Below are 24,830 nucleotides of genomic sequence, written 5' to 3' on the forward strand. Positions count from 1 at the left end.
TCCCGTCGCCGTTCGTTCCATTTTGAAGTTCGCTCTCGCGCGTTCTGTTATTCTGTTCAACCTTCTTCCTTCTCAGTATTACTTGTATGCTGCAGCTCTTCTACCTTCGCGCGGAGACGGACCCACAACCCTTGCCAGCTCGCTGAACTTTTATTTATTTCCGTCTGCGCCGACAGGTACGGCTTCGAAGGCGTCCTCATTTCCATCTACGGGCTGGATCGCGCCGAGCTGAACTGCAACACCACGGCCGCCCTGTGCCCGTTCCAGCAACCGACGGCCGTGCTGGAGCAGCTTGCGGTGCAGGACGGCAAGCTGTACCTCGACTTCATCATCCTAGCCGTGTTCTTCCTGTGCCTGCGCCTGCTGGCCTACGTCGTGCTGCGGATCCGCGTCAAGGCCGAGAGATAAAAGCTCCCCCCCCCTCCCGTGCGGGTCTCGACGGTAACGCGTTCACGCCCCCCCCCCCCCGTGGTGGGGAGCAACCAAGCGGGGGCGGCGGCGAAGGAAGCGTGGTGGGCGGGCACCCGGCGGAGGAAAGCAACAACGATGAACGGAACAATAACTCGCGAAACGAGCAAACAAACAAATCGAAAATCACTCTTCACTCACCGATAAATCACGCCACGTCGCCCGCCAAAACAGCTCGCACGCGTGCCGTCGGGGGGGGGGAGGGGCAGGGGGAGAAGGGGGACGCGTCGCGTCTGCGCTACCGCGGTGGTCGGACACGCGAGCCGCGGGAGTTTTGGCGATCGTGAGAGAGGCCGTGCCGCTTTCTCGGGGCGGATGTGGAAGTCAGGAACTGGACCCGGGCTTTGCTGATGCTTTTGTTTCGTAACCGCCGTGGCAGAGGGTGCTGCTGCTAGGCTTGGGGTACGGAGGCATTATCGGGCGCCACACCTGGATGTTAATTGCGAGTATTTCTCGCAAAGATGAGCTTCCCGTTGGCCAGCCCGCGTTGCTTTAGTAAACTTGGCAGGCCATCAGACAGCTCGATATTTGTCAATTAAAGGAAAGCTGGCTTTGTGAGCAGCCTGCCAACGGAGCTCATGCTTTGGTATTCAGCAGCAGTGCGGTCGGCTGGATGTGCCAAAAGCGGTGGATGGATTCTTTTCAGCCGTTCGTTTTTGGCACGTCGGGCATTGGAGAGAGTCTTGAGCCGTTGCAAGCAAATCTTCACTGACTGCACCAAAAAAATAACAACGGTTGAGTGTGGAACCATTTTGACATCTGCCCAACAATGTGTAAAATGCACTCGTTGACTGGATGTTAGAAAATGACCAAAGGCAGAGATTGAGAACCACCCTCAATGCGAAGAATCCATTGCCCCCAGCAGCCGGGCTGAGACCGGTGGAATAGCGAGACATTTTACAGGATCGTGTTACAGTTACGGCAGAGTATTGAGATGGCAGTACGAATTAAAAGTGTTGCTTCCCTGTGCTGTGCAGTTCTGCTGCTTCTTTGCAAGTGGTTGCAAAAATTGTACGTTCCCGAAGGCGAGCAATACCCGCTAACCCGTCGGCTTGTATCTTTGCAAATGTCATTGTAGCTTGTTTATTTTTAGGACATGTTGGGCCGAAGTTTATTTATTTATTTTTCTTTCGGAGTGATTGTACGTGGCAAATCATAAGCCGCGATGTCCAAGTTCGAAAATCAAGTCGTTGGCTTCATGGGGACGGTGAATTTAATGGCACGCGGCCGCCCAGAATGAGTCCAGCGGGCACGAGTTTACCGAGGTGAGCGACCGGTTTGTTTCGGTGCTCCGCAGTCACGCGGCGGATAGTCGTTCACCTTCCACGTGTGGAGCAGGTGTCCACCCGCGTCCCACGAGTTCCACTTGCGTGGGAGGGGGGAGAGATAGTTGTCTTCATTTAAATACTGAATTGGGTCACACGGCACACATTCCCGGGTATCATTCCACTGTTGTCCGATGCTCTTCGACCTTTGATGGGGAGCGGCAGTGACGGTCAAAAAAGGCTTTCTTGATTTCAAGGGGGGGGGGGTGGGGGTTGGTGTTTCAGTGAGGACGTCGGCGTGTATCAAGAGGGTCTGGGGCACCGCTGCAGCGGCTCTATTCCCAAAGCTTTAATTTCTCCACGTGTTCACGTTGAGGGATTCTTCCGCATTTTTATTTTAAATTAAACGACTCCGGTTGTGGCAGAAGGTATATCCTGTCATCTAGTCGAAATTGCTGGATGGCTATATTGGCATTGAGCCATCAACAAAAAATAAAAAATAAACTAGGATTTCGCAGTCTACGTCAGACTCGAAGGGGACCACTTTAGACGCCGCTCGCCACTGATGCTAGCCGAGGCTGAAAATTGACTTGGGTCTTGGCACTAAACGGCTGAATATAAAACGGACACATTTTACGCTTGTGTTGTCAGCGGATGTTCACCATTAAGTGGGTGCCTACGACAACAGTTTTGAGTCTTAATGTTTAACAAAACGCACGGGCTCCTCGTGTGTACTGCGTACATTTTTATGCACAAGGGGCATTTAAATAGATCTTGACGATGCAATGCAAAGTTGCAGGGAGATAATCGTAGGCCTATTTGAAGCCTATCTTTTTAATCCATAGCCTAGGATAAGTGCATGGATGTTCTGAGTAGCCGTTTAAAAACTAAAGCTAACAACGATGTGAGTTTGTTTGTACTGCTAAGTCCCGTTCTCTAAATATCTCCACCACTCACACACACAGACAAGTAGTTGTGCACGTGTGAAAGCAAGTCCTGACTTTTTTCTTAGTTAAATTATGTGGTCGTTTTTTTTACGTCTCTGTGACCTGTGGATTTTTGTATCTCTTTTCAGGCGATACAATGCTTCAATTTGAGTCCTAAGTTGGTTTTAATTATGTTATTAATCATACCAATAAATAATGGTACTTTGTTTTGCTTGTTTTTGGTTACCTTTGGCATTGTTTCCCGTTCACCTGTTAGACGGTTTTTACCACCTTTATATGGAGCTTGTAGATGCAGGCACAGGAGTTTACATGTGGACTGGCATCGAGGCATTTTCTCCGTATAATGAAAGCTCTAACAATGTATCTTTGCCGTACCGTCGCTCACAGACAGGAATTGAAATCAGATTCCCCCAAGTGGCGTTAGATAGTGTATCAGCGGATGACTGTTAGAGGCGCGGACAAGGGCCGCATTGGTGTGAAATCTAAACAAACATTCGCCTGTCGCCACATTTCATCGACCTTATCCCAAACGCCTTACTTTCCAGTCCACTTCCTTTTGTAATTAAACGTGTGACATTTTATTTTTGTTTCTATTAATTTGTTTTCGAGCAGTCACCGTTATAGCACGCCGTCGCCGTACGCTGGTTTACCATCGCCTGCTCAGTCTGCGATGTAAAGCCCGAATGATACATTTGTTGGTATCTATATATAAATAATATACATATCCTCCGTGTTGCTTTCAATATTTTAAGATGCGTCCACACCTGAGCGATCCGTCGTGCAACCAAATCTCTCCAAAAAAATCTTGCAGCCGACTCGTCTGTAACTGCTTTGTCCACATCGCAGTGGTTTCTGCAACAAGGGTGTGTCTGGGTTGTGGCTAGATTATCTGGCCATGCCCACTACAGCATGACCCCTTGCCCTTATCCTGGTTAAGAAAGGAAAAGTTGCCCCTATAGCCTGAAAAAGTGGTGTTAGCGAGCACCTGATGAAGGCCGCCACGGCACACGAGGGAGTGGGCGACCAGCACCAGACCTGGCAGCCGCCTTTGTCTCCCCAGAGGCGATGTTTACACAGCGCACCAGGTACTCATTTGAGGCTGAGTCGATCTAGGGTAGGCCCAGGACCGGTTCAAACACTCGTCGCTGGTGTTGGCCTTGAGCGGGAATTGAACTCGGGTGGCTGGGTTCGTAGTGCAGTGCGCTAACCGCTACATTACCACCCCATCCCCCCAGCCACATCACAATTCTAATGACCTACCATAGTTCTCGCATGTGCGCAACCGATGCACATTGGCGGTCAACTGATGCACATTGGCACACAAGCAAATCGGTTGCATGCAACTGACCCGACCTACTTGGTGATGCTGCAATGGAAGTGGTGCACATGCGCACACAGCAACGAACTCGACATATCCGTCATTGGCACTGCCTTGAAAAGTTTTTTTTTTTATCACAGATTAATAGGTGCCGTGAGCAATGGTCCTTCGTAACGCACAGAGATACGCAGGAGAGATAGTAAAGAAGAGTCAGAGGCTACACTTTTCACCACCGTGGGGCCTGATAAGAATTACATTTTTTACATTTTTCCTGATGAACATTTTTTTAAACTGGCATGTGGTTACCTCTAAGTAGCTACTGAGTACCGGACAAACCTCTCGGTTATCAAAAATGTGTTACTAAATAAACGAATTTGAATTAAATGTTTTTTTTACTGATGTGAAGGCATTGCTTCATGGGTTGCAGTGTGTGATCTTGCGCAATTATTTACCACAAATAATTATTCGCATTGTCTCCATGGTGACTCGTACACTTGGTGGCACGGCTGATCACTCAGATGTGGGTACACGTTGAGGTGGTGTGTGCTACGTTGTGAGCCATGGTCAGGAGTAGGCAATCTGCGGTTCTGGAGCCGCGTGCGGCTCTGTGAGTGACTGCTTCGTGACTTTATTTATTAAAGACCCCACCGTGTCTCGTATGCACGTGCGTTGCTGCTCTTGATATTGATTTGAGTTTTTTTTTTCACCGAATTTGAAAACTTTGGGCTCTTGTTGTTGTTTTGCCTGCCGACCCCTGGCAGTGAGGTTTTGTTCATTGTTTCATCGAGAAAAAAAAAAACCTTCCCCCGCCTGTAGTAGATTTAACACGGTACAGCGGTAGTGCTGGTGGTGGTGATGATGTTATACCAAATAACAAATGTGCCGTAGGATTGAAGACTTCAGTGCTGTGACCCAGTGCTAAGAATTGAAGTCGGAATTCGGTTAGACAACATGGACACGAGTGGTCTTGTGCGGCAGACTGAAACACAAGAAAACGTTTGCAGTTATCAAATTGGAAAAAATATATATTTACAATATATGCATTGTTCCTGCGCGTTGGTGTTTGAATAATATGAGTGTTCACGTCTCTGTGCTCACAGTTAATGTCCTACACGGTAACCTTTGTGGAATCACTGTGGTTATGATGTATTTAACACGGCAATGCTTCCGTGTGATAGCCATGTAGAGTGTGAGTTGTTGCTGTTGGAGGAAAACGCAATGCAGTATTTTGGCCAGGCTATAGTGCGGTACTTGCTTATAGCTAGCAATGTGAAACTATTCTGAATTATAATAATAATGACGATTGCACATATGCGCGATGCTGGTTCTTTGTTGGTGATGAGTCTCTTTAGTTTGTTTGGATGTTGAACCACTGTACGAGAAGTGTTTTATGCTCACGTGCATGATGACAACGCATGATTTTAAAAGCAATTTCTGAAAGAAAAAAAATGGACACGCGTTAAATGTATTTCATGCAGCATCTACTGGACATGCTGAGTGTTTTATCAGGTAATACTGTAGCAGACAATTTTTCATATAACTGCGCAAAAAGACGGTGTGTATTTTTTGTTTGTCTTTAATGTTGGGTTCAAGCTTGGGTTTTATTACCACAAAATACTCCACCGCGTATAAAATGAAATGCCCCAAATTGTGTTCGCGAGGACCACGTGTTGCGAACGACCTTGAGTCGGGATTGTTTTGGCGAAGTTCACTTTACGCTTGTGATGGTGGGTCCCGCAGAAATTGGCGTCGCGAAGCAAGAGAGGCCACCAGGAGGGCGTACGGTATGGTGCAGAGGTTGCTGGGCAATACACTTGAGGGCACCACACGGACTTAAAAAAAATGCAAGCACTTTGTGAATCTGCTCTCACCAAAGTTAGGGGGGTGGTGTGGTGGTTTCATCTCCTCCTGCTTGGTACCCTGTCCTGTTAACACCGTGTGAAAAGGTGTGATTTTGTCTGTACTGTTAACAACCATGTACTGTGAACACCATGGGAAACGGTGTGGTTTTGTCTTAACGCAACCAATGGGGAAAGGTAGCACCCACAGAAAGTGTTTTTCATTTTCAGGGATTCTCCAACGTAGGCTGCTGATGGGTGGCGAGATGCATCAGGTGGGATTCAAACGCTCACCTCTAGGAAGGAGATGGTTGCTCCCAGCGATAATGACCATGTTAGGGTACAGGGACTCCTTCACTTACGAATATTCGACTTAATGAACTTTCAGAGATACGAACAAACCTGCCTGTTCGGAACGAGTCGTAAGTTCAACCGCTAGGCAATAGATGGCGGTGATTGTTCGGTGTCATTACCCAGCATTCCCAGCGTTTCTACCTGGGCCGCCGCCATTGCCTGTTGTGTCGTCGCTGTGCGGACGTTTTCTGTGCTTTTCATGAACATTATTAACCCCCATCATGTCTCAGAAGCATAAGAGTGGTGAAAGTGTTGATGGTGGTAGTGACATCTACAGGAGATTATAAAACTTTTAAAGCCATTCCCCGTGTTTAGTGTACATGCTGTACAACATGTTTGGAATCGACAGGCGTAAAGTTGGACTTACGTACAATTCGACTTACGAACAGACTTATGGAAGCTACATCGTTCGTATGTAGAGGAGTCTCTACTGACACATTCAGCCAATAGATTGATGATACAGCAATTGCACAAAAAGCCATCCAAATTATTTGCACTCGTTTTGGCTCGCCGCAAATATATGATTGCAAATATCACAGATGGAGCCTAGTGTACATTCACCTCCACAGAGATATCCGTGTTGTTATCTGTGGGAATGTGGCCCCTGCTGTTGTTTCTGAGGTTTGGTGGTAAGATGTAGTTTTCCTGTGCATCCATCTGCATAACAACGTTTCAAAGGGGAAACATGTTTACTGCTTGCAGTTATGAATGCTTTGCTCCTGCAGCGAATGATAACGTAATAATAACGTCCTTTGTTTATAGTGGAAAGCCTCAAGGAGTCTTCAGTAATGTTGGTTTCAGGAGGGTCCTGCATTGGGGATGCTACACAAATCTCACCGATGAGCGACACGTGCGAAGAAGAAAGCCACACAAATCAGAATGTTTAATTATCTTGGGGGAATCCGATGAGCTATGAAGCTCTTTTTCACAGATGTCTAGTCGGGGTGGGTCATAAAGTGACATCAACAACAAAAATAATACTATAAAGGTGATACGAATAAGATAGAGAAAAGTTCAGCAAAGCCAGGGAGTACAAATTGCACAAGTGCATAAATTCCTGAATATTTGTCAAGGTCAAAATGCAAGCTTGGATAAAGCAGCAAAACAACAAAATAATCTAAGATCACACCCAGACACCACAATCTCTCGAGTACATTGCACTTTAAAATGGAACTATCGATACCATTGGTATGGTTCGTAGTGCCAAATCGCAGTTGCAAATGTGTCTGTATCTGTCACTAGTCTTCAATTGCAGGATATCTTTATAAGGAAGATTGATTGGGTTAAGGGAGGTAACAAAATTGTTCCAAAACGTCGGTGCTGCAACGGCAAAAGCTTTTGTCACCCATTACAAATCTTGTTCTCGGGTTTTTTGGGCTTTGACAATGGTGTTCATGAATTCGCTAAGTATAGCGCAGATTTGCCAATAAGGATTTTATGAATGAACAGGGCCCAATTTTTCTTGCATCAAGTAACTTGACATTGGATTTTAAGCAGAGGGCCACAATGGTGGATCCAGTGCATATCGAAGAGCAGAATGATAAAGGGGGCGGGTGAAGTCTTGTTGTTTAATGGTGAATGAGTAGCTGATCTGTAAGCAACGTCACAGGAGCCAAAAAATGGTAGAATGTATTTGAAGCAATCCTTTTGTTTAATTATGTGCTTTCTAATATTCGTAATAGGTGAAGGCAATTAAACCGTATTTACGTGTGCAATGGGTTGATAGATGAGATCTGCCACAAGTGCAAATGTAGGAAACTCGCCTTCTCCTGTGGATGATGACGATGTCTCAATTGATGCTTATGCAGCACGGCCGGCCAGTTCAGATGTGGGTACGAAACGAGAGGTAGGAGACGATGATTTTCACAAACATTTTGAAGGTTGGTGCGTGAAGGGGGAAAAAGAGGCCGGTGATGTGAACGGTGGTGAATTTGGAGGATAAATTTTACCCTGGCGTGTGTTTTGTCAAAGACATGTTCCTGCCGATCCAATATTATGATTATATCCGTTGACAATATCTCGTTTTGTGGACATCCAGGAAGAGTGTCCTTAGTAGAACATTCTTCATTTTCAATTGAAATGAATGTTTGCCAGAAGAGTCTTGGGGTTTTTTTGTTGTTACAATAATTTGATAGTATGAAAATGTAGTTTGTATTGCTTGACCAGTGCATCTTTCTTAGTGTTCTATAAGTAATCCGATCAGGGAGGCTGCTCGATGGTTTTGCATTTATTCTAGGCGTTATCTCTAGTTTTTAGGAATTGGTTCTTAAAATATGTCCAACCATTTTTAAAAAACTAAAATCTTGCTCACCGTATCCCAGTCAGAATGCAGTATCATATAAATGCTTGAAGATGAACATTATTCAATGATTGTTTTATCATGATTTCATGAGGTGTTTTCTTTTGTGTGATGGATGCCAAAGATAAAGGCATGGTCACTGGGATGGTTACACAAGACTCGTTTAGAAAATTTTCCGCGTGAATTTATCAGTAGGATATGGACGAGCGGTCTGATTTTATATATTGGGTCTAGTGGTTAATTCATCACGTGGTAGGTTTTGCTAGTTCCAATTAAGATCCCCTATGATTTACCAGTTCACCTTTTTGGAGTGGATAACATTATTTCATCCAGAGATTCATTTGCTATTTTGCTATTTGTTAGTGTATTGCAATACACAAGACTAAAATGTTGTATTTCCTGGAAGAGAAATGTTTTGCCCGATACATTCAAAGGAGCACGTGTTGAATACAGATATAAGTTGTAAACAGATATCGCCACATCTCCTCCTCTTGATTGTCTGGAGTTGAGGTCCAAACGGCTGAGCCACAGTGAAGGCGGACAGCCGTGCCTCAGTGAAAGCGACCGGGCAGTGTTGGAGGTGCTTAGAGTCGTGGCAGATGCAGCTGAGCAGTGGCAAAGACGGTCGTGACATGGGGTTGGGGGGTATGAGTAGCAGCCAAGCCACAGCGGAGGGAGTCAGGCCCACGGTGGGGTGGCACGGTCTGCCTTGTCGCGGTGTTGTGGCCGTGGTGGTGGTAACCGGAGCCAGAGCCACAGGAGGTGAATTCGCTCGGATGCAGATTGCGATGAGGTCTCCGCGGAGCCTCGGTCTCACTGAGCGAGCCCGGACGCTTTGAGGAAAGGGAGTAAGCCAGCCGGACCCGGTTGGGCTGCCCTGGTCACAGGGAAACAACGGGCTGTGTGTGGAGACGAAGAAAGAAGGCCCCGCCAGCGAGTCAGTTTGTTAATCTTGGGCAGAGGAGACGCGCCGGTGTCATTTGCTGTTGAAGGACATCACTCGGCAAGTTTGTCCCGAAGTGTTTCATGAACGGAACAGCTGCGCCACACAGAATGATTCAAACTGTTGCTGTACTGCCATCTCCTGGCCATCTTGCAGGCCAGGAGGGTATGCAGTGTTGCAAATCCGCCAAGCCTTAAATTCAACTTGCTGGAGCTTAGATGTGTGACCTCGCCTCTAGAGCCGGCCCAGCCACTAAGCGACCCTTGCAATTGCAAAGGGCCCCGTGGCCAGCAGAGGGCCCCCTAGAGTCACTGCTAGCTAGTGGGTGAAAAAAATCATACATCAAAGGGGCCTCCAACCAAATTTTGCTTAGGGCCCCCAAAGGTCTAGGGCCGGTTCTGCTCGCCTCGTCCGATGACATTACAAGAGAATGTTTCAATGTGGCTGCTGCCGTCTCAATGTGACGCTATCTTGGTGATGTCTGGAAGAACTTAATCTCTGAGCTCATGACCCGATGAGGATCAAAACAGTTTGAGCAAAATGACGACGTCTTGTGTCGATGCTAAATTCGGTCATGAAAAGTAGAGTCTACCTGTGAAGAGCTTTATTGTGACGTTTATCGTTGGATGGTGGTGGGTTAATTTTGGTATAAATCTACCACTTGGCCAAACCCAAAAAAATATGAAGACATTTCTCGAAGATTCCGTTCCAGTTATATTGGTTAATGCATTGTCCTTTGGATAATTAATTGTACGCAGGAAATGTATCGTTGATGCATTCAATACCATTCTTGTTACGGCTTTTTACCATCCCATGTGGCCTACTCCATAATAATGAACAGCACTTGTCAGTCCACAGCTGGATGAGGGCCCTCCCCCTCACTTTGTTGGTCACGTGGCTTATTTGACCATACTTCACCGTGCGGCCCGGCCTACGAACTGCTTCGGATATCACTAGCCACTGATGTCAGCGAGCCTCCCGCCTCCTGCTTAGCGCTCTCATACGGCTCCCAAACGACTCGGAAGTGAGTGGCGTAAATTCGTACTTGGTATAATGTGGCATGGCTTTCTCAGAGGTGTTCTCTTGCGCTTGTGTGAAGTAGCGGATTTTTATTTTTACTCTCGGGGCTGCGACTTCACAGCACGCCGATGAACTTGGCTGTTGGGAGACATACGTGTCGTAACACACGAGTCTTGCCATGTCCACAACATGTATGTTGGACTATCAATGCAATTACACGCGAGTGTGTGCGTCTATTTTACGAGAAGCTTTGGCCCGCTCGGCTTGATGAATCCTGTAAGATATCGGCGACTTGTTTTATCATCGGCGCATGAGATGGTGTTCATCTCACGCACGTGTTGGCAATAAGATAATTTGAGCGTTCCGTTGCGTTTCGGAGGAATCTTGAATATGTTAAGATGTAACCACTGCTATCGTATCATTTGGTGCAAGCACTCATGCGGAATGACCTGGAGATTTGGTATTGTGGGTATCGTGAGAATTGTCCGCTCGATTGGTTGCACACGCCTGCACCAGGCATTCCAGGAACATTGTTTCACAACTGTAAGGGGAACATGTGCTCCATCCTCCGGGGATATAACGGTGCATCGATTCGCCCATTTAGTGTCGGTTTTTGTAGCTTTTGTGGAAACGCACACGCGTGTGGAATCGTGTGCGTAAAGAGTCGTCGTTTGTCCTGTGTGTTTACACATCGCTGTTGGGATGTGGATGGAGAGCCTTGACTAAGAATGTCACCTTTATTTGCTGATTGAGCCCAATTCAGCTGCGAAAAATGCCCCTGCGTATGTGTTTAAAAGGCCAAAAATAACTCCATTATCGTTGCCTCCACATTTAATAATATTCGTTGTAGTCCATCAAGCCTGTTGGCTTTCCAGCCCAATATTATATCTAAGCAGCGTTTGGTTTAAGCAAGGCGAACTGTGGAGTTGGGTTTATTAAACGAATGCCGGTCGGATTGACCTATCATGCCATTTTAGTGAGCACACTCATTGAGCGTTTAACGTTTGTGGCGAAAACATTGGTGTCTGCCTCCTCCTTACTGTGTATTCAATAACTCTGTTGTCATTTGTTAGAGAATAGCCATGACAGTTGACCCTTTCTTAACTGTAGCAAAATTACACCTATTTATTATTATTCATTCAACGCACCCATAGCCATATATATTTTTTACCGTTTAGATTATGTGATTGAAAATCGTGTGTTTGGAGCAATTAAGAGTCCGTTTATCATACCTGTCAACCCCTTATCAGTGCCCACCTTATTACAAACCAATGAACCCTTATTGGTCACCCCGTGTTCCTTATACATCTCAACGTTCATCAAACAAAGTCCCATCACAAGGGAGAAACACAAACGCATAGATATCATGAAACAGACACATTTTTGTTGGCCCGTATTGAAACGTCTGTACGCCACCGTATGGACCTGAACTCAATAGCCCCGTACAAGAATACGGGCTAAACCGTATGGGTTGACAGCTACGGTGTGTGTATGTACGTGGAAGAATGACAGCCGGGGGAGTGGGGTCATTTAAAAGAAGGGCAAGACAAGTTGAAGGCATCCTTGACACGATTCTATTTATTTCACTGTTACCGTATTCTGGTACCAGTTTTTAACCGGTTACCTGGCAACGATTTACAACTTGTCCCCACACTTTGTTCGACACTCTATATATACTCTATATATACTGTGTATAGGTGTGTGTGTGTGGTTGTTTCCTAATAGTACTGTAGTGTACGTATGTGTGCGCCTTTCTGCGTGTATATACTACGATTAAGCTTAATTTGTTGTTTTGAAATTCCAAAATTGAAAGACGTAAAAAACACGTTTTTTTGCCTCATGAATGAGTTAATATTACTCATGTCATATGTATTTGCTAACATAGTATCTTAATGGTTTTTTTTTCAAATTACCCATGACAGTTTGAATTCTTGACCAGTGTATCTCAGCCATCACCTCTCTGAAAGTGATGCTTGCCACAAAGTCATCTCCAGTCGTATTTTCACAGCATCATAACACAGTCTAATGATTCTAACCTTCAAGAAAACCAATTAAAATCAAATTTTTAAAAAATATTCTTGAAATAAAGGTCATAAGTTGCATGAGCACAGCCATTTGTGTCATCCTTACATTTTAATATTTTGCTAATCTGAGTGTTATTTTGGTTCTAAAACTGTAATTAAGAGATAGTATTTGTCTAATAATATTTAACCTTTATTAATAGATTTGTTTAGAAGCTAATTAAGGCCGTAATATTGTTTCGTTGGACGTTTAATTTACTTGCCAATGTCTTTGCATTCAGTGAAATTGTCAGGACTGTGAACCTCACTGGTGTAGATGGTCTCCACTCATTAAAACAGGTTTGAAGAAGATGCTTCGTGGTCGATTTGAAGCTTTCGTGACAGCAAGGATTCATACTATTTCGTTTTGTCGGTAAAGTCACGTAGATAAAAAATAAAATAAGTGAAAACAAAATTAAATCACGACGTTTCGGGCGCAACACAAGCAACTCAGTGGGGCTTTCCTAGGTAAAAGGAGCGTAATCAAAATAAATGTAATGGGTGTAGCCTAAGGGTTATGGGCTACACTCATTTAAAACCTTTAAAACAGTCTGCCTCAGCAGCAGACCATGCTTTCCCACCTGATGACGGACGCTTGTGTTGCGCCCGAAACGTCGTGATTTAATTTTCATTTATTTTGTTTTATTTTTTACCTACGTGACTTTACTCAAAAACCAAAGAGTAAGATGCTTAGTGGAAGAAAATGCATCTCGATTTATGTGACTGCATTAAAATGTACACTTCCAAGTAAATTAGTTACCACACAATTGCTCCCTCAACACAAACGTAAAGTCACCCCAGTGAGATCATTTGCGTCGTCATCATCAACATTAGCCACTATCTCTCACGACCCTGAGATGTAACAGTCCTGCTCACCAGCCGATTTCAACCGCTCCATCTCCGCTGTAGACGTCCTCACATGCGTTCCATTCCTTTGCTACCACTCTGTCATTGTTCTAGACGATCGGCCCACCACCATCATCATCCTCCCTTTCTCACAACTATGCATTACAGTTTATTTTTAATCGCTACGCACTGTGGTTATTACATTTCGGATAGCGAAACTTCAGTGAGGATGCTGGTGAAACCAGTCTTGTCAGTAGAAGTGGACGGTTTGCTGCACATAGCGACGCATGCTCTGATTGATATGTCGTCATCATGGGTATGATGATCAAGCAGGAAAGGGTCTCCGAAGGTTTGGCAAAATTGGGGTTCGGTGTGAGTTGTCTCAATGTCCTCAACATCACTTGGGCCCCACTGGAATATTGTATTACTTACACAGGAATTTTTTACCCCTGCTGCTGCTGCTGCAAAAAAAAAAACCTGGTAGGACCTTCCTGGATTTTTTATGTCGACTCGGTGAGGCTTTCCTGGGTTAAAAGGAGCGTAATCAAAATACAATTTTTAAGATCCAAAAGTGACAACGTCGGTGAAGCATGGCAGATTTTGATGTTGGGAGTAATGCACACCATCGAAAACGAAAACGTACACAACCTACCAAAGCTGTCAACTTAATTTTGAAATTAGAATGAGGGATTTGTTTATGGTTTTAATGAGTAATCCTAAAATTTGGTCCCGATAAAAAATATATTCGACGTGCAAATGACCGTCGCACGCTGGCGTGAGGTAACGTGTTAGCGCTTTTGCCGCCAAAACTGTTGTCACTTTGATTAGGGCCAGACGACACGCACATTTATGATAGAATGCAAGGCATCGGAAATCCGTAATATGTTTAGTTTAAACTCATCCCTAGAGAATATATGCACGGTGAAAACTCCACATCCGCACTCCAATCTGCAAATCCTAGACATTCGCCGTGCCCACATGATGCGCGTCTCATACAAAAAAAATCGCACTTCTCCGTGAACGAGAGGAGTTATTGATAATTGTTTTTTTACTCTTTTAGCTGGCAACAAAACTGACACCTTTTTTACAAGGAGTCATGTTTGCATTGACCACAATACCATTCCGACCGCAGGTATTGTGGTCAATGCAAACATGACTCCTTGTAAAAAAAAGGTGTCAGTTTTGTTGCCAGATAAAAGGGTAAAAAAAACAATTCTCATTTTGTTACTGGCAAAGGAGGTTCCAATGATGAGAGGAGTTATTGTTTGCGGTGTACCGCGTATTACAGGATCTGGGAATAAATTTCCACCCCTCCCCCCCCCCCGTGAATCGGTGGAGTTTCGAACAGTTTCCCACTCTTCGTCATTATCTCACCGATGGAAACAGTCTCGCAGTGTTACGCTGTTCGACACACCCCTCGCCTCGATTGCGTTGCCGCCATCGGAGTCTTTACGCTCGGTCCTCTGTGTTGTCACCCCGGGGTGGTCGACAGACGCTCGCTCGCGAATTGTGGAGCGAAGCGTTGCTCGCTCGTCCCCCTGCCCTGTGCTCGCGAACGTTTGGTTTGTGACCCAAACGGTGTCAGAGGGACGCTAAAAGCCAGCTTTGAGCGAAAAGCCAGCTTTGAGCGACCCGAATTGACCGTAGCCCTTGCAACTGCTTTGCCCCCACCGGCCACTGCGTCTGAGCGAGCAGTTGCGCGCTAAGGGATTTCCAGTGGAACGTGACATTGCAACACAATTCTAGATTTGAAGCTTTCGTGACTGCAAGGATTCATACTCTTGGGTTTTTTCGGTAAAGTCACGTAGGTACAAAAAAGAATAATAATGAAATAAAATAATAATAAATGAAAATAACCAAATTAAATCACGACGTTTCGGAAGCAACACAAGACTCCGTCATCAGGTGTAACTGCTCCGGTAAAATCCTGTTCACACGCTACAGTAATTTTACTGGAGCAGTTGCACCTGATGACGGAGGCTTGTGTTGCTTCCGAAACGTCGTAATTTAATTTGGTTATTTTCATTTATTATTATTATTATTATTTATTATTATTTTTACCTACGTGACTTTACCGAAAAAACCTAAGAGTATTGAAACACAAAGCACACACCAAACGTGGCGCGCAACGGAATGCGTCACTAAAACGTCGTTGAGATCGGTTTGAAAGCCTGTTGATGTGCTCTGTGAAGGAGGGCTCTGGCCTGAAACGTCACCTGTTTTGTATATTTAATTTTAAGGGCAGTGTTATTGACGAATGCGATGTTTGTTGGTCTTGTGCACCGCTGCCAGGGGCAGTCACCAAAAAAGTTTGAACATTGGTGCCTCTGCAATAGTAATCAACCCGTGCAACTGCTCACAACTGGCTTTCACACAAGCCACGCAGTTGCATGCAACCAAGTTGCGTTCGTGGTCCGCTTCGGTGTGGGACCTGCGGAACGATGGCAGATCAAGTAAAAACTAAAATTTGCTGCAGATAAAAAAAAAATTCTTAAGTTTTAACGATTCAATGCAAGTTTGACGTCACGTATTGTTGTTTTTTTATATACTGTAGATGGTTCTTTTCCATGGTAAGTGCATGTGGTTTAATGCAAGTAACAGTTACTTGAAAAGTCGAAAGTATGTTTCTCTTTGTTAATGCAAGAGCGGTGCAAATAAAGGTATCATTCCCTGTCATTGTTTCTTGTTTGTTGTGGCGTGCAATGGTACGTGCATCTCATTGTGTCGAGGGCTTATCAGTCAATACATTGCTCTAAAGTCCGTTCATTTATGGCCTAATGATATATACAAGTGTGTGAAAAAATTCGTCGTCTTAAACTTTTTTCATTGAGATTTATCTCTCGTTTGTGGTTATGACCACCAGTTAAACGTGTTTGGTACGCAATGTGTTTTGCTGTAAATGGAAAAATGCTTTAACGAAAAAAATCTGCATTTAATTTTCATTTGTCTTATATTTAATTTCACGAATACAACAAAGGAAACCAAGCAAACGAAATACAATTTTCACCGAAAGGTTTATTTTACAAACTTATTTTTCACATCGATCGATAGCAAACTGTTCTCCTTTAATTATTCGATACTTTTATTATTTTCTCATAAAATTCTGCCCGAAAGCTGCAATTTTAAGTTTGTCAAAATGTATGATTATAGATTGTACGATGATCATTTTTATTCATATAACATCGCCTCGCGGACACTCTTACCCTTGTACAGACACGGGCAGTAGAAAATTACTCGTTCGTTGGAAACAAAAATATCTTCATGAACCAAAATAAACTACATCTGCAGCTAATCCAGGGATCGATCCATCGGTCTGCTCCACCTTCTAAAAGCAGAACCATCATTGCAATCTTCAGTTTGTGGTTTAAACTACGTCTCAATGCTTAAGGAACAAACCTGTCAACCTTTTATACAAGTCACACCCTATTACACAATTCACATTGTTCCATACCATGCCTCTCATTTGCTGCAGAATGCCTTCAAGGTTACCCTTTTCAGGGTAACCTTTTCAGGGTAACCTTGGAAATATTGGAAACATTAAATTCTGCACTCATGGTCGAAGCATTTAAATCCAGCCTGGCAAGATATGACACGGAAAAGATTGACAATTGTATCACGGTGGGCCAGACAAAATATCTAACTTGTTTGTTACCACTTGCGATGGCAACACATTAGGTTTACTAAAATTCAAATCACCAATACAAGGGAATTGTGCAGTAACCTTGCTTAAGAAAAATTATGTTCTTACATAATCCACATCTATTAACCATACATAGAAACTTGTATTGCTAAATATGTCCCACCATCCGTGGGAAGGCATTCTGCTCCGGCCTATGAGAATAACACAACTTTTAAATGTACATGCCTTTGAAGAATGTTGCAGAGTATCCCTTTTAACTCTGATACAAATCCAAATCAAAGAGGGCGCTGCATAAATTATTTTGTTGGAATATTCTGAAGCATTGACCACGAGGTTGAAATATTCCAATATACTTGAATAGTGCCACCAACCAATTACAATGTTCAAACTATCAATAAATGGATTCGCTTTATTAATCAAGTTAAATTGGAAGTGGTAGCAGCAAGTTATGAACAAACACGTTTTCAAATGCTATCAATATATACATTATCCATATGATATGATGCACGGTCCAATGTATTTTGAGCTTTTCAACCGTACGTAGCCAAATGTTCTAATCGGTGCGAATGGTAAAAATAATGTAATTGTTATACAAATGTAAAGCCTAATTTAAGTGTTAATGGTCATAGGTTGAGGTTAGTGCCTGAAAATATTTAACTGTTATTTATGCATAATTAAGGTCCCATTCTCAACAGTATGTACCCAAAGTTTATTATCTAATTAAGACAATGAAATGGAAGACAATTCTAAATTAGTCCACTTGTTATTTTGTTTCCATTCTTTCTCCAGTTGCGAATGCTCATTTAAGTGCATTATTAAAAAAAAAAGCAACATTTTAACCAACAACGTGATACCTACCAGGACAATACAAAACATCAAACAACCGTTTTTAGAATTACCTGTACAATTCCAACATCTGGCAACTAAAAATCAAATCAAATGTTTATTACAGCTTGTGGTATTTGATTACAGGCGTTTGGTTCTGTGCATATGGGGGGGGGAGGGAGTATGCAACGCTCTTCATATTCAAAGAATCGAGTGATGAGCTTTTGTTAGTAAAGCAGTGTACAGTCATGGCAATGGCAGTGAGATATGTAGTTGTGAGACAAAGAAAACCGGAAAATTGGCATTCGCACAAAGTTGTTTGGCAGGGCCACATTGCAAAGGGACCTTAAATTTGGCAAAGGTAACCGTTCTTACAAATAATAAAACAGGCCTATTTGTTCCGTATCCATGAAAATGAAGTGTTCATATGATAGCAGTGCTTTTTTTCCAAATCTAAGACTGGGAATTCAATCTCGATAATCTTACCAGATCAGCTATGTTCAAGGAACACGTGGATGTTAGTCAACCGAAGACTGAGAAACTGTGGACTGGATTCTGCTCCCGAAATTCCTCACGTGATCTGCTGTTGTTCAACTCGCCCGTGAGAACTCACGAACGAAAACGTGAGACGCGTCAGCTTGCCAGAAGTCAACCATGGCAATGAAAGCAAAAATGCAGCCACCAGTTTCAAACTGCAGTTTTTTTTTATCCCTCGCTTCACGCGGTAGTGGAAGATGCGTCCAAACAACAAAAAGGGGTTCTAGATTTGAAGCGTTCGTGACTGCAAGGATTCATACTCTTAGTTTTTTCGGTAAAGTCACGTAGGTAAAAAATGAAATTAAAATTTATTAAAATAAAATAATAATAAGTGAGGCACTTGATACAGCAAATCTGGCTGTGACGGTCCCACCTGATGACAGAGACTTGTGTTGCCTCCGAAACGTCGTAATTTTTATTATTTTTTATTAATTTTAATTTCATTTTTTACCTACGTGACTTTACCGAAAAAACTTAAGAGTAACAACAATGGGGGCGCATAAAGCGAAACCCGCACGAGACAGCAGCTGCCTGCAACGTAGCGCGCGCACACGGTTCACAGACCAGACAACACGTGGTTGTCCCACGTGTGGCCGCACACGAGTGAAGGATTCGAACAGCGAAGAGCAAACTCCGGGGAGAAATAGATTCACGCCGCATCTACGCGCAATCGCACACTCCGAACCCGCGCGTCGCTCGACACCTGTAACAATTTACGTGCATTTGATGCAAAACAAACCAACAATGCGTACAACTCATTTATTACCGCGATAAATCAATGCACAAAAAGGCACTTCAAGTTGGCCTGAAAACTCGTGGTCGAACAGGATCTGATATTGCTGCAAATGAGTTTGGAAACTTCACAAACACTGGAGTGTTGTAAGCCTTGTCTGCCCGAGGTTTTGTATTCAAACCTTCCGCTTTATCCACAAGCAGAGTTCGCAAACGGGTATTGATTCCTTAGGGTACGGGTATCGGGTACCCGATTGCGACCTCTGGGATGAAGCCATGTTGCAGGCGCGGGTGGGTTGATTCGAGGAACTTGAATTGTGAGAAGAGACAAGACGTTGGGAAATGAGTGACAAAGTTACTCACCAGTGACTCACGGCCTACCCGTACCCGTACCCGGCCGCACCAGGGTCGCAAACGGGTACCCGTACCCGGCCGGGTACGGGTAGCCGGGTATCGGGTATCGGGTACCCGGTTGCGACCTCTGTCCACAAGATATGTTTTGGTCAGCTGTGAAGTAGTCACAATATCATTAAGAATCAATTTGGATAATATAAACAATGAAAATTCGCCACCGGCTTCCAGTTTGCCTGCAATTACACCCAATTCTGTCCAAATTCTGCTGAAATTATACCCAATGCAGCCAACGGGATGTGTAAAAAAAAAAGAAACGTGTAATTTTCTTGTGGAGAGAAAAATGTGGAGGCGAATTGTGTACTTCGATTTTTTTTCTCAAGAGTTACATGAGCACCCAAGATCAGCCAAGTGTCTTGCAGTTAGGCTTAACCAACACAACCTACACGGGTTATTATGCTTCACACTGCAACCAAATGTATATTTCTATAAGTTAAACCATGTATTTAGAAAAATACAAGTCGATTTTGGGTAGCAGATGGGAAAGCAAAAATCTAAATTGGAAATGCAATTTCACAAGTTCAGTTATAAAACAGGTCCTGTGTATTTAAGTAAAATAACTAAGTACTGAATTTCTATTAAATGCTTTGTCATTGAATAACTGCACACTCAACGAATTGAAAATCAACAAAACATTACTGAAAATGCAATAGCACGGCTTGTACTGCCTTCGGGTACACGCGCAGTCACATTTTCGTTCATGAATACAAACACATTCTTCATTTATTATTTAGCACGAATGTTTATTCGCAGCTGCTTGTGATCCCAAGTACGATTTTCCATGTTGGGCTGCATGCTGGGGCGTTTCTCTCTCTCCCCTTCAGCTTTCAAAATCCACCACTGCGGGCAAATGCGGGCATTAAATTCGGGGCATTGAATTCGGGGCATTGAATTCGACATGCAAACCCAACATGAAAAAAAATACTTGGGTTGTCTAAGAAGAGTGTCACTGACTGGCATATCTGCACAATAGAATCATATGGCGATGTCACACAAAAGTTTCCCTTCAAACTTCATACACAACAGGCATTTAATTTCAAAATAATGAAAAAACATTTTCCACTAGCATAGCGTAGCACCACATACTTTCCATCTATTTGTCACAAATACACAGATTGTTAGTGTGCAGAATGTCCGGCAATGAGCGATGGGAATTCTCTTTGGCATAACTTCACGTAACATCCAGCTCTGCACAGCTGACTGAGATTCCCAGACCCAGCTTGTTGGGCCACACGGGTGCAGCAACAGAAAATAGTGTACATCGTACACCGAGGATACAGATTTTAGTTTGTTTTTAGTGTTCATTAGAAGGAGCCCTTCAATTGCTTTTTCACGCCAATCCTGACAGAAAGACCGACTACACTGGAGGGAGCGCGAGAGGTAGTTTGATCTACACTTCCACGATATCCAGACACCTTCAAAGAGGTGGGGATAGCCACACTTTTGCTAAACTCTGAACCCATTTATACTCCGTGTTGACCAGAGATCGATTAAATCGAACCGGTAACCTCGAGATTAGTGTGCTAACCATGCCTTCATGGCCGCATTATTGTTGTCTTTTGTTTGTTTATTATGAATCAGTAAAGTATACTATCAACATAACATCAACATTGAATTCTAACATTTTACCATTTCAAGTCGTATATATTTGCCGCAGTGCCGGGAAAAAGTTATGTTTTTTTTAAACAAAAGTTTGATAAACGTACACCTCTTTAGTTAAACCAAGAGAAAAGGAATTACAAACTATGCGATACTATACTGAACATCCAAACCCAGCTATCACAAAAGACTTGCACAACACTTCATGATAAACCTACTGCAGTGTTGACAAAGAACCAGAACTCTTCAATTGTATTGTTTTGGGATGTGCACGACCTGTAAGTCCATTTCATTGGCAGGTACAACACCCATCCTTGATTTAACAAAAAAAAAACTTTAAATAACGCACGTCACAAACTTACTAGAGTTGTCCAAACAGCTTTGGCCAGCTTACAACTGCTGAAATAATTGTATACACATTCAGCCACAAGATTATATTTTCCTTCTATCTGACCACCAAAAAATATAGATTTACAGGTGCCCAGTCTTTCCAAGTTTGATTTGCAACACTCCTTCACTTTCATTCGGGTCCCTTCGTTGCCAGCGAGCCATTTTGTGGGAAACATGAAAGCAACGTTCATTTTACTGTTGGTCCATAACTATGCTGGACAATTGTTCTGGAGAAATCTCAAGGCGGTCCAAAAACAGTATTCCAACAGGTGGCCTCCGTAGGTTTTCCTCATCCGACGCCGAACGCATTGCACACCAAAGGCAACTTCAGCCGATTACCCCAAGCTATTTGATATGCTCAAATGTATTTTTATGGCCATTTGATTTTCATGCTGGCTCGCACAGAGCCAGACAAAATACAGCAACAGGCTCCAACTCAGCCTTCACAATGAGGATTTTTTTTTTGATTTTGTGACAGAAGAGTGAAAATAATTTAAAAAGACCAAAGTTTACAAAATGTAATTACAGAATGAATACATTTTAGAATTTCTTTTAAATAAAGTGTCATTAGATTACATGGAGTTTATACACTTGTACGCATGTGTGTATAGCTCGGTGTAAAAAATTATCTCCCCTCAAGTTTTACAGTTTGGTGGAGTGAGATTATATCAGCAAGCACTGATAAAGCAGACAGTGCGACAGGTGGTATTGGCATACAAGTATTGGCCACCTTTGTCTTCCCACTGCAGATGTGAAATACCACACCCCACGAGGTACTAATGTGTGTTATATAAACATAGCCCAAGGCAGGGCCTGGCCAGGTTTTAATATCAGTTACCACTGGGTATGACATTTAGCTTGACGGGTCCACAATGATATTGCTCCCCACATACACTCACACACGATAAACAAAGACAAATATCGCATGTATTGCCTTAATAGACTGTTGGGGAAAGAAGTGTGAGTGCGCACCTGACGGTTGGCATGGCACACGAGGGGGTGGGTGGCCAGCACCACGCACGACTGCCTTTGTCTCCCCAGTGGTGATATTTACACACCACACCAGGTACTCATTTGAGGCTGAGTCGACCTAGGGGAGGCCCATAACTGGTTCAGATAATCGTCACTGGTGTTGGCTGCGAGCGGGAATCGAACTCGAGTCACCAGGTTCATAGTGCAGCGCGCTAACCGCTACGCTACCGCTCCCCGCAACATATACACACACGTACACACACACATATATACACGTGGCCAGATGATGCTGTAAAAGAATGCCTGCCTCACAATTGGAAACGTCGTGAATTTTAATGCTAGACAGAGAGTCATCACTCAGCCCATCAACTTTCCAGGTTTGGTAAATTAGGTACTTGCCCTTCCGGGTGATCGATAGTGGTTGTCTTACTGGAAGACGCTGCAATGCCACCAAGTATGGCATTTTCATACTTGTTGGCATTCAGATTAGAGCACCACCAAGTGCTGTTAAGCGAGCACCTACGAAGGCTGCTGGCACGGTGCACGAAGTGGGTCGTGTGGCCACGCACCACGCAGTATTTACAAAAAAAAACCATGTAGCCTTTAACAGACTGTTGGGGCAAGTGATGTGAACGAGTACCCATGAAGGCTGGCACGAGATGGGGGGGGGGGGTTGGGGTGGGGAAGGGTTGGACTGAAGTGTGGCCAGCACCACGCAGTATATACAAAGCCAAAGGTCCCCGTGTAGCCTTTAACAGACTGTTGGGGCAAGTGCTGTTAACAAGCACCCATGAAGGTTGGCACGAGATGGGTGGTGGACGAGGGTGTGGCCAACACCACGCGGTATAAACGTACGCTACGTGCGCGCACACACACACACACAGGGCTGGACGGCCAAGTGCCAAAGGGTCTCCCTCCTCCTCGGAGTGGGGGGGGGGGGGTGACGCCGCTATTTGAGCAGCGACGTGTCATCGGTGAGCTCGTCGCCAGCCCTGCGCCGGCAGCGGCCGCACTGGCCCTGCAGCGTGAGGAGGCACACGGGCAGCATGAAGAGGGCGCAGATGGCGGCCATGACGTACGCGACGGTGAGCAGCGCCGTCTCGTCGGGCCGCGCCGCGCTGTACGCGCACTCCGCCATGTTCACGTCGGACAGCACGAAGGGGCCCGACACGCTGGGGGAGTCCCCGGGGCCTCCTCGCACTGCAGGTGGGGGAGGGAGGGAGGGAGGGGGGGGAGAGAACCCGGCACGCGCGTGCGTGTGAATAAGCGGCACGCAAAAAAAACATGAAGATCAATTGTGATTTATAATCGAGTCGTTATTTAGACTTGCTGGATTGTATGCCGACTTTCCTCGCTTGGACCTTGTCTGTAAGAGCTGCTTTGGTGTCAAGAGAAATGTCGTATCGCTAATGCAGTGGTTCTTAACCTTTGCTGCTGCCTTTGGTTCTGAATCGTGACAATTTAGTTATAGAGACATAGGTTTGATGAAACAAAGCGGTTGTACTTAAGTGCCCGTGCTTAATTTGTGTTTTCGATGATTTAACTTCTAAATAAATCTGGCATGTCTCGCACCCCCAGAAAAGGCATCTCGTACCTCCAGGGGGTGCGTGCACCCCAGGTTATGAACCACTGCGCTAATTGATACGGTTGGTGATGAGAATTGTTCTTTAACTCACCCCGTGAGCTGATGCAAGAGATAATTGGCGCTTTGTTAAGCGCTTGTGCGTGCGACATTTCGTTTGGCTGTGTCGAGTGTTGGGAGAGTTTTACGACACAGATTTGGCCAGATCATTTATGTGAGCCGACCCAAAAACAATTCTGAATTACACAGGCGCCATTCATGCAAACTGCATCTCAAAACGCTGTACAATTTGTACCGCGCGGAGTGTTTTGCACGGACGAGCGTCAATCAACAGACAAGCAGGGAGGCGGCCAGAACCAGCACCAACAATTGCCTGGGCTCTGTGGCCCTAAATTCATATGATTGGCCAACTCCATTAAATGAGCATTATACATGTCCTTTTGCCCCGGCACCGTACAGTTCAACATTTTTAACCCTTTCCCATTCCGATGATGTACGTGTATGTACATAAGCACGTGTACATCATCAAAACAAAACTGGAAGAAAAACTAAGATGAAATAAATGTATCCGTACCGAGGCTCCCCCAAGGCCACGCGGGGAGAGCGTGTGGCACAGTTTGGCGCCAGCTATTAGAGTGTGGTCGTGTCTCTACAGTTCTCTGCGGTGATTACAATGTCTTTAAAAACAGCGGCGCTGCGCCTCTCTAAAAAAAAAAATTAACGCCAACCTCTTGCGCGTAAGAAAGATTCAGGGGTGAACGGGACCTACCCTGCAACTTGCAGA

General features: G+C 44.4%; 2 protein-coding genes across 5 annotated transcripts in view; one reads left to right on the plus strand and one right to left on the minus strand.

Annotated features, from left to right (window-relative positions):
* Nucleotides 1-13,820, plus strand: part of ABCG4 (ATP binding cassette subfamily G member 4) — a 99,459-nt gene extending 85,639 nt beyond the window's left edge. For both annotated transcript variants that reach the window (XM_078870100.1, XM_078870101.1), the window contains one exon: nt 177-13,820. In XM_078870100.1, the coding sequence (XP_078726226.1) occupies nt 177-408 (232 nt within the window). In that variant the 3' untranslated portion in view covers nt 409-13,820. The remainder of the gene's footprint in view (nt 1-176) is intronic.
* Nucleotides 1-24,830, minus strand: part of LOC144942996 (beta-secretase 1-like) — a 145,087-nt gene that overhangs the window by 100,949 nt on the left and 19,308 nt on the right. For 2 of the 3 annotated variants that reach the window (XM_078870107.1, XM_078870106.1), the window contains exon 10: nt 16,354-23,664. In XM_078870107.1, coding sequence (XP_078726233.1) covers nt 23,414-23,664 — 251 coding nt within the window. In that variant the 3' untranslated portion in view covers nt 16,354-23,413. Of the gene's footprint in view, nt 1-16,353; nt 23,665-24,830 lie in introns of those variants that run through there. The other variant, XR_013639433.1, reaches the window with a different exon arrangement.

This window comes from Lampetra fluviatilis, chromosome 29 (assembly GCF_964198595.1).
Source record: "Lampetra fluviatilis chromosome 29, kcLamFluv1.1, whole genome shotgun sequence".
Taxonomy (NCBI): Eukaryota; Metazoa; Chordata; class Hyperoartia; order Petromyzontiformes; family Petromyzontidae; genus Lampetra; species Lampetra fluviatilis.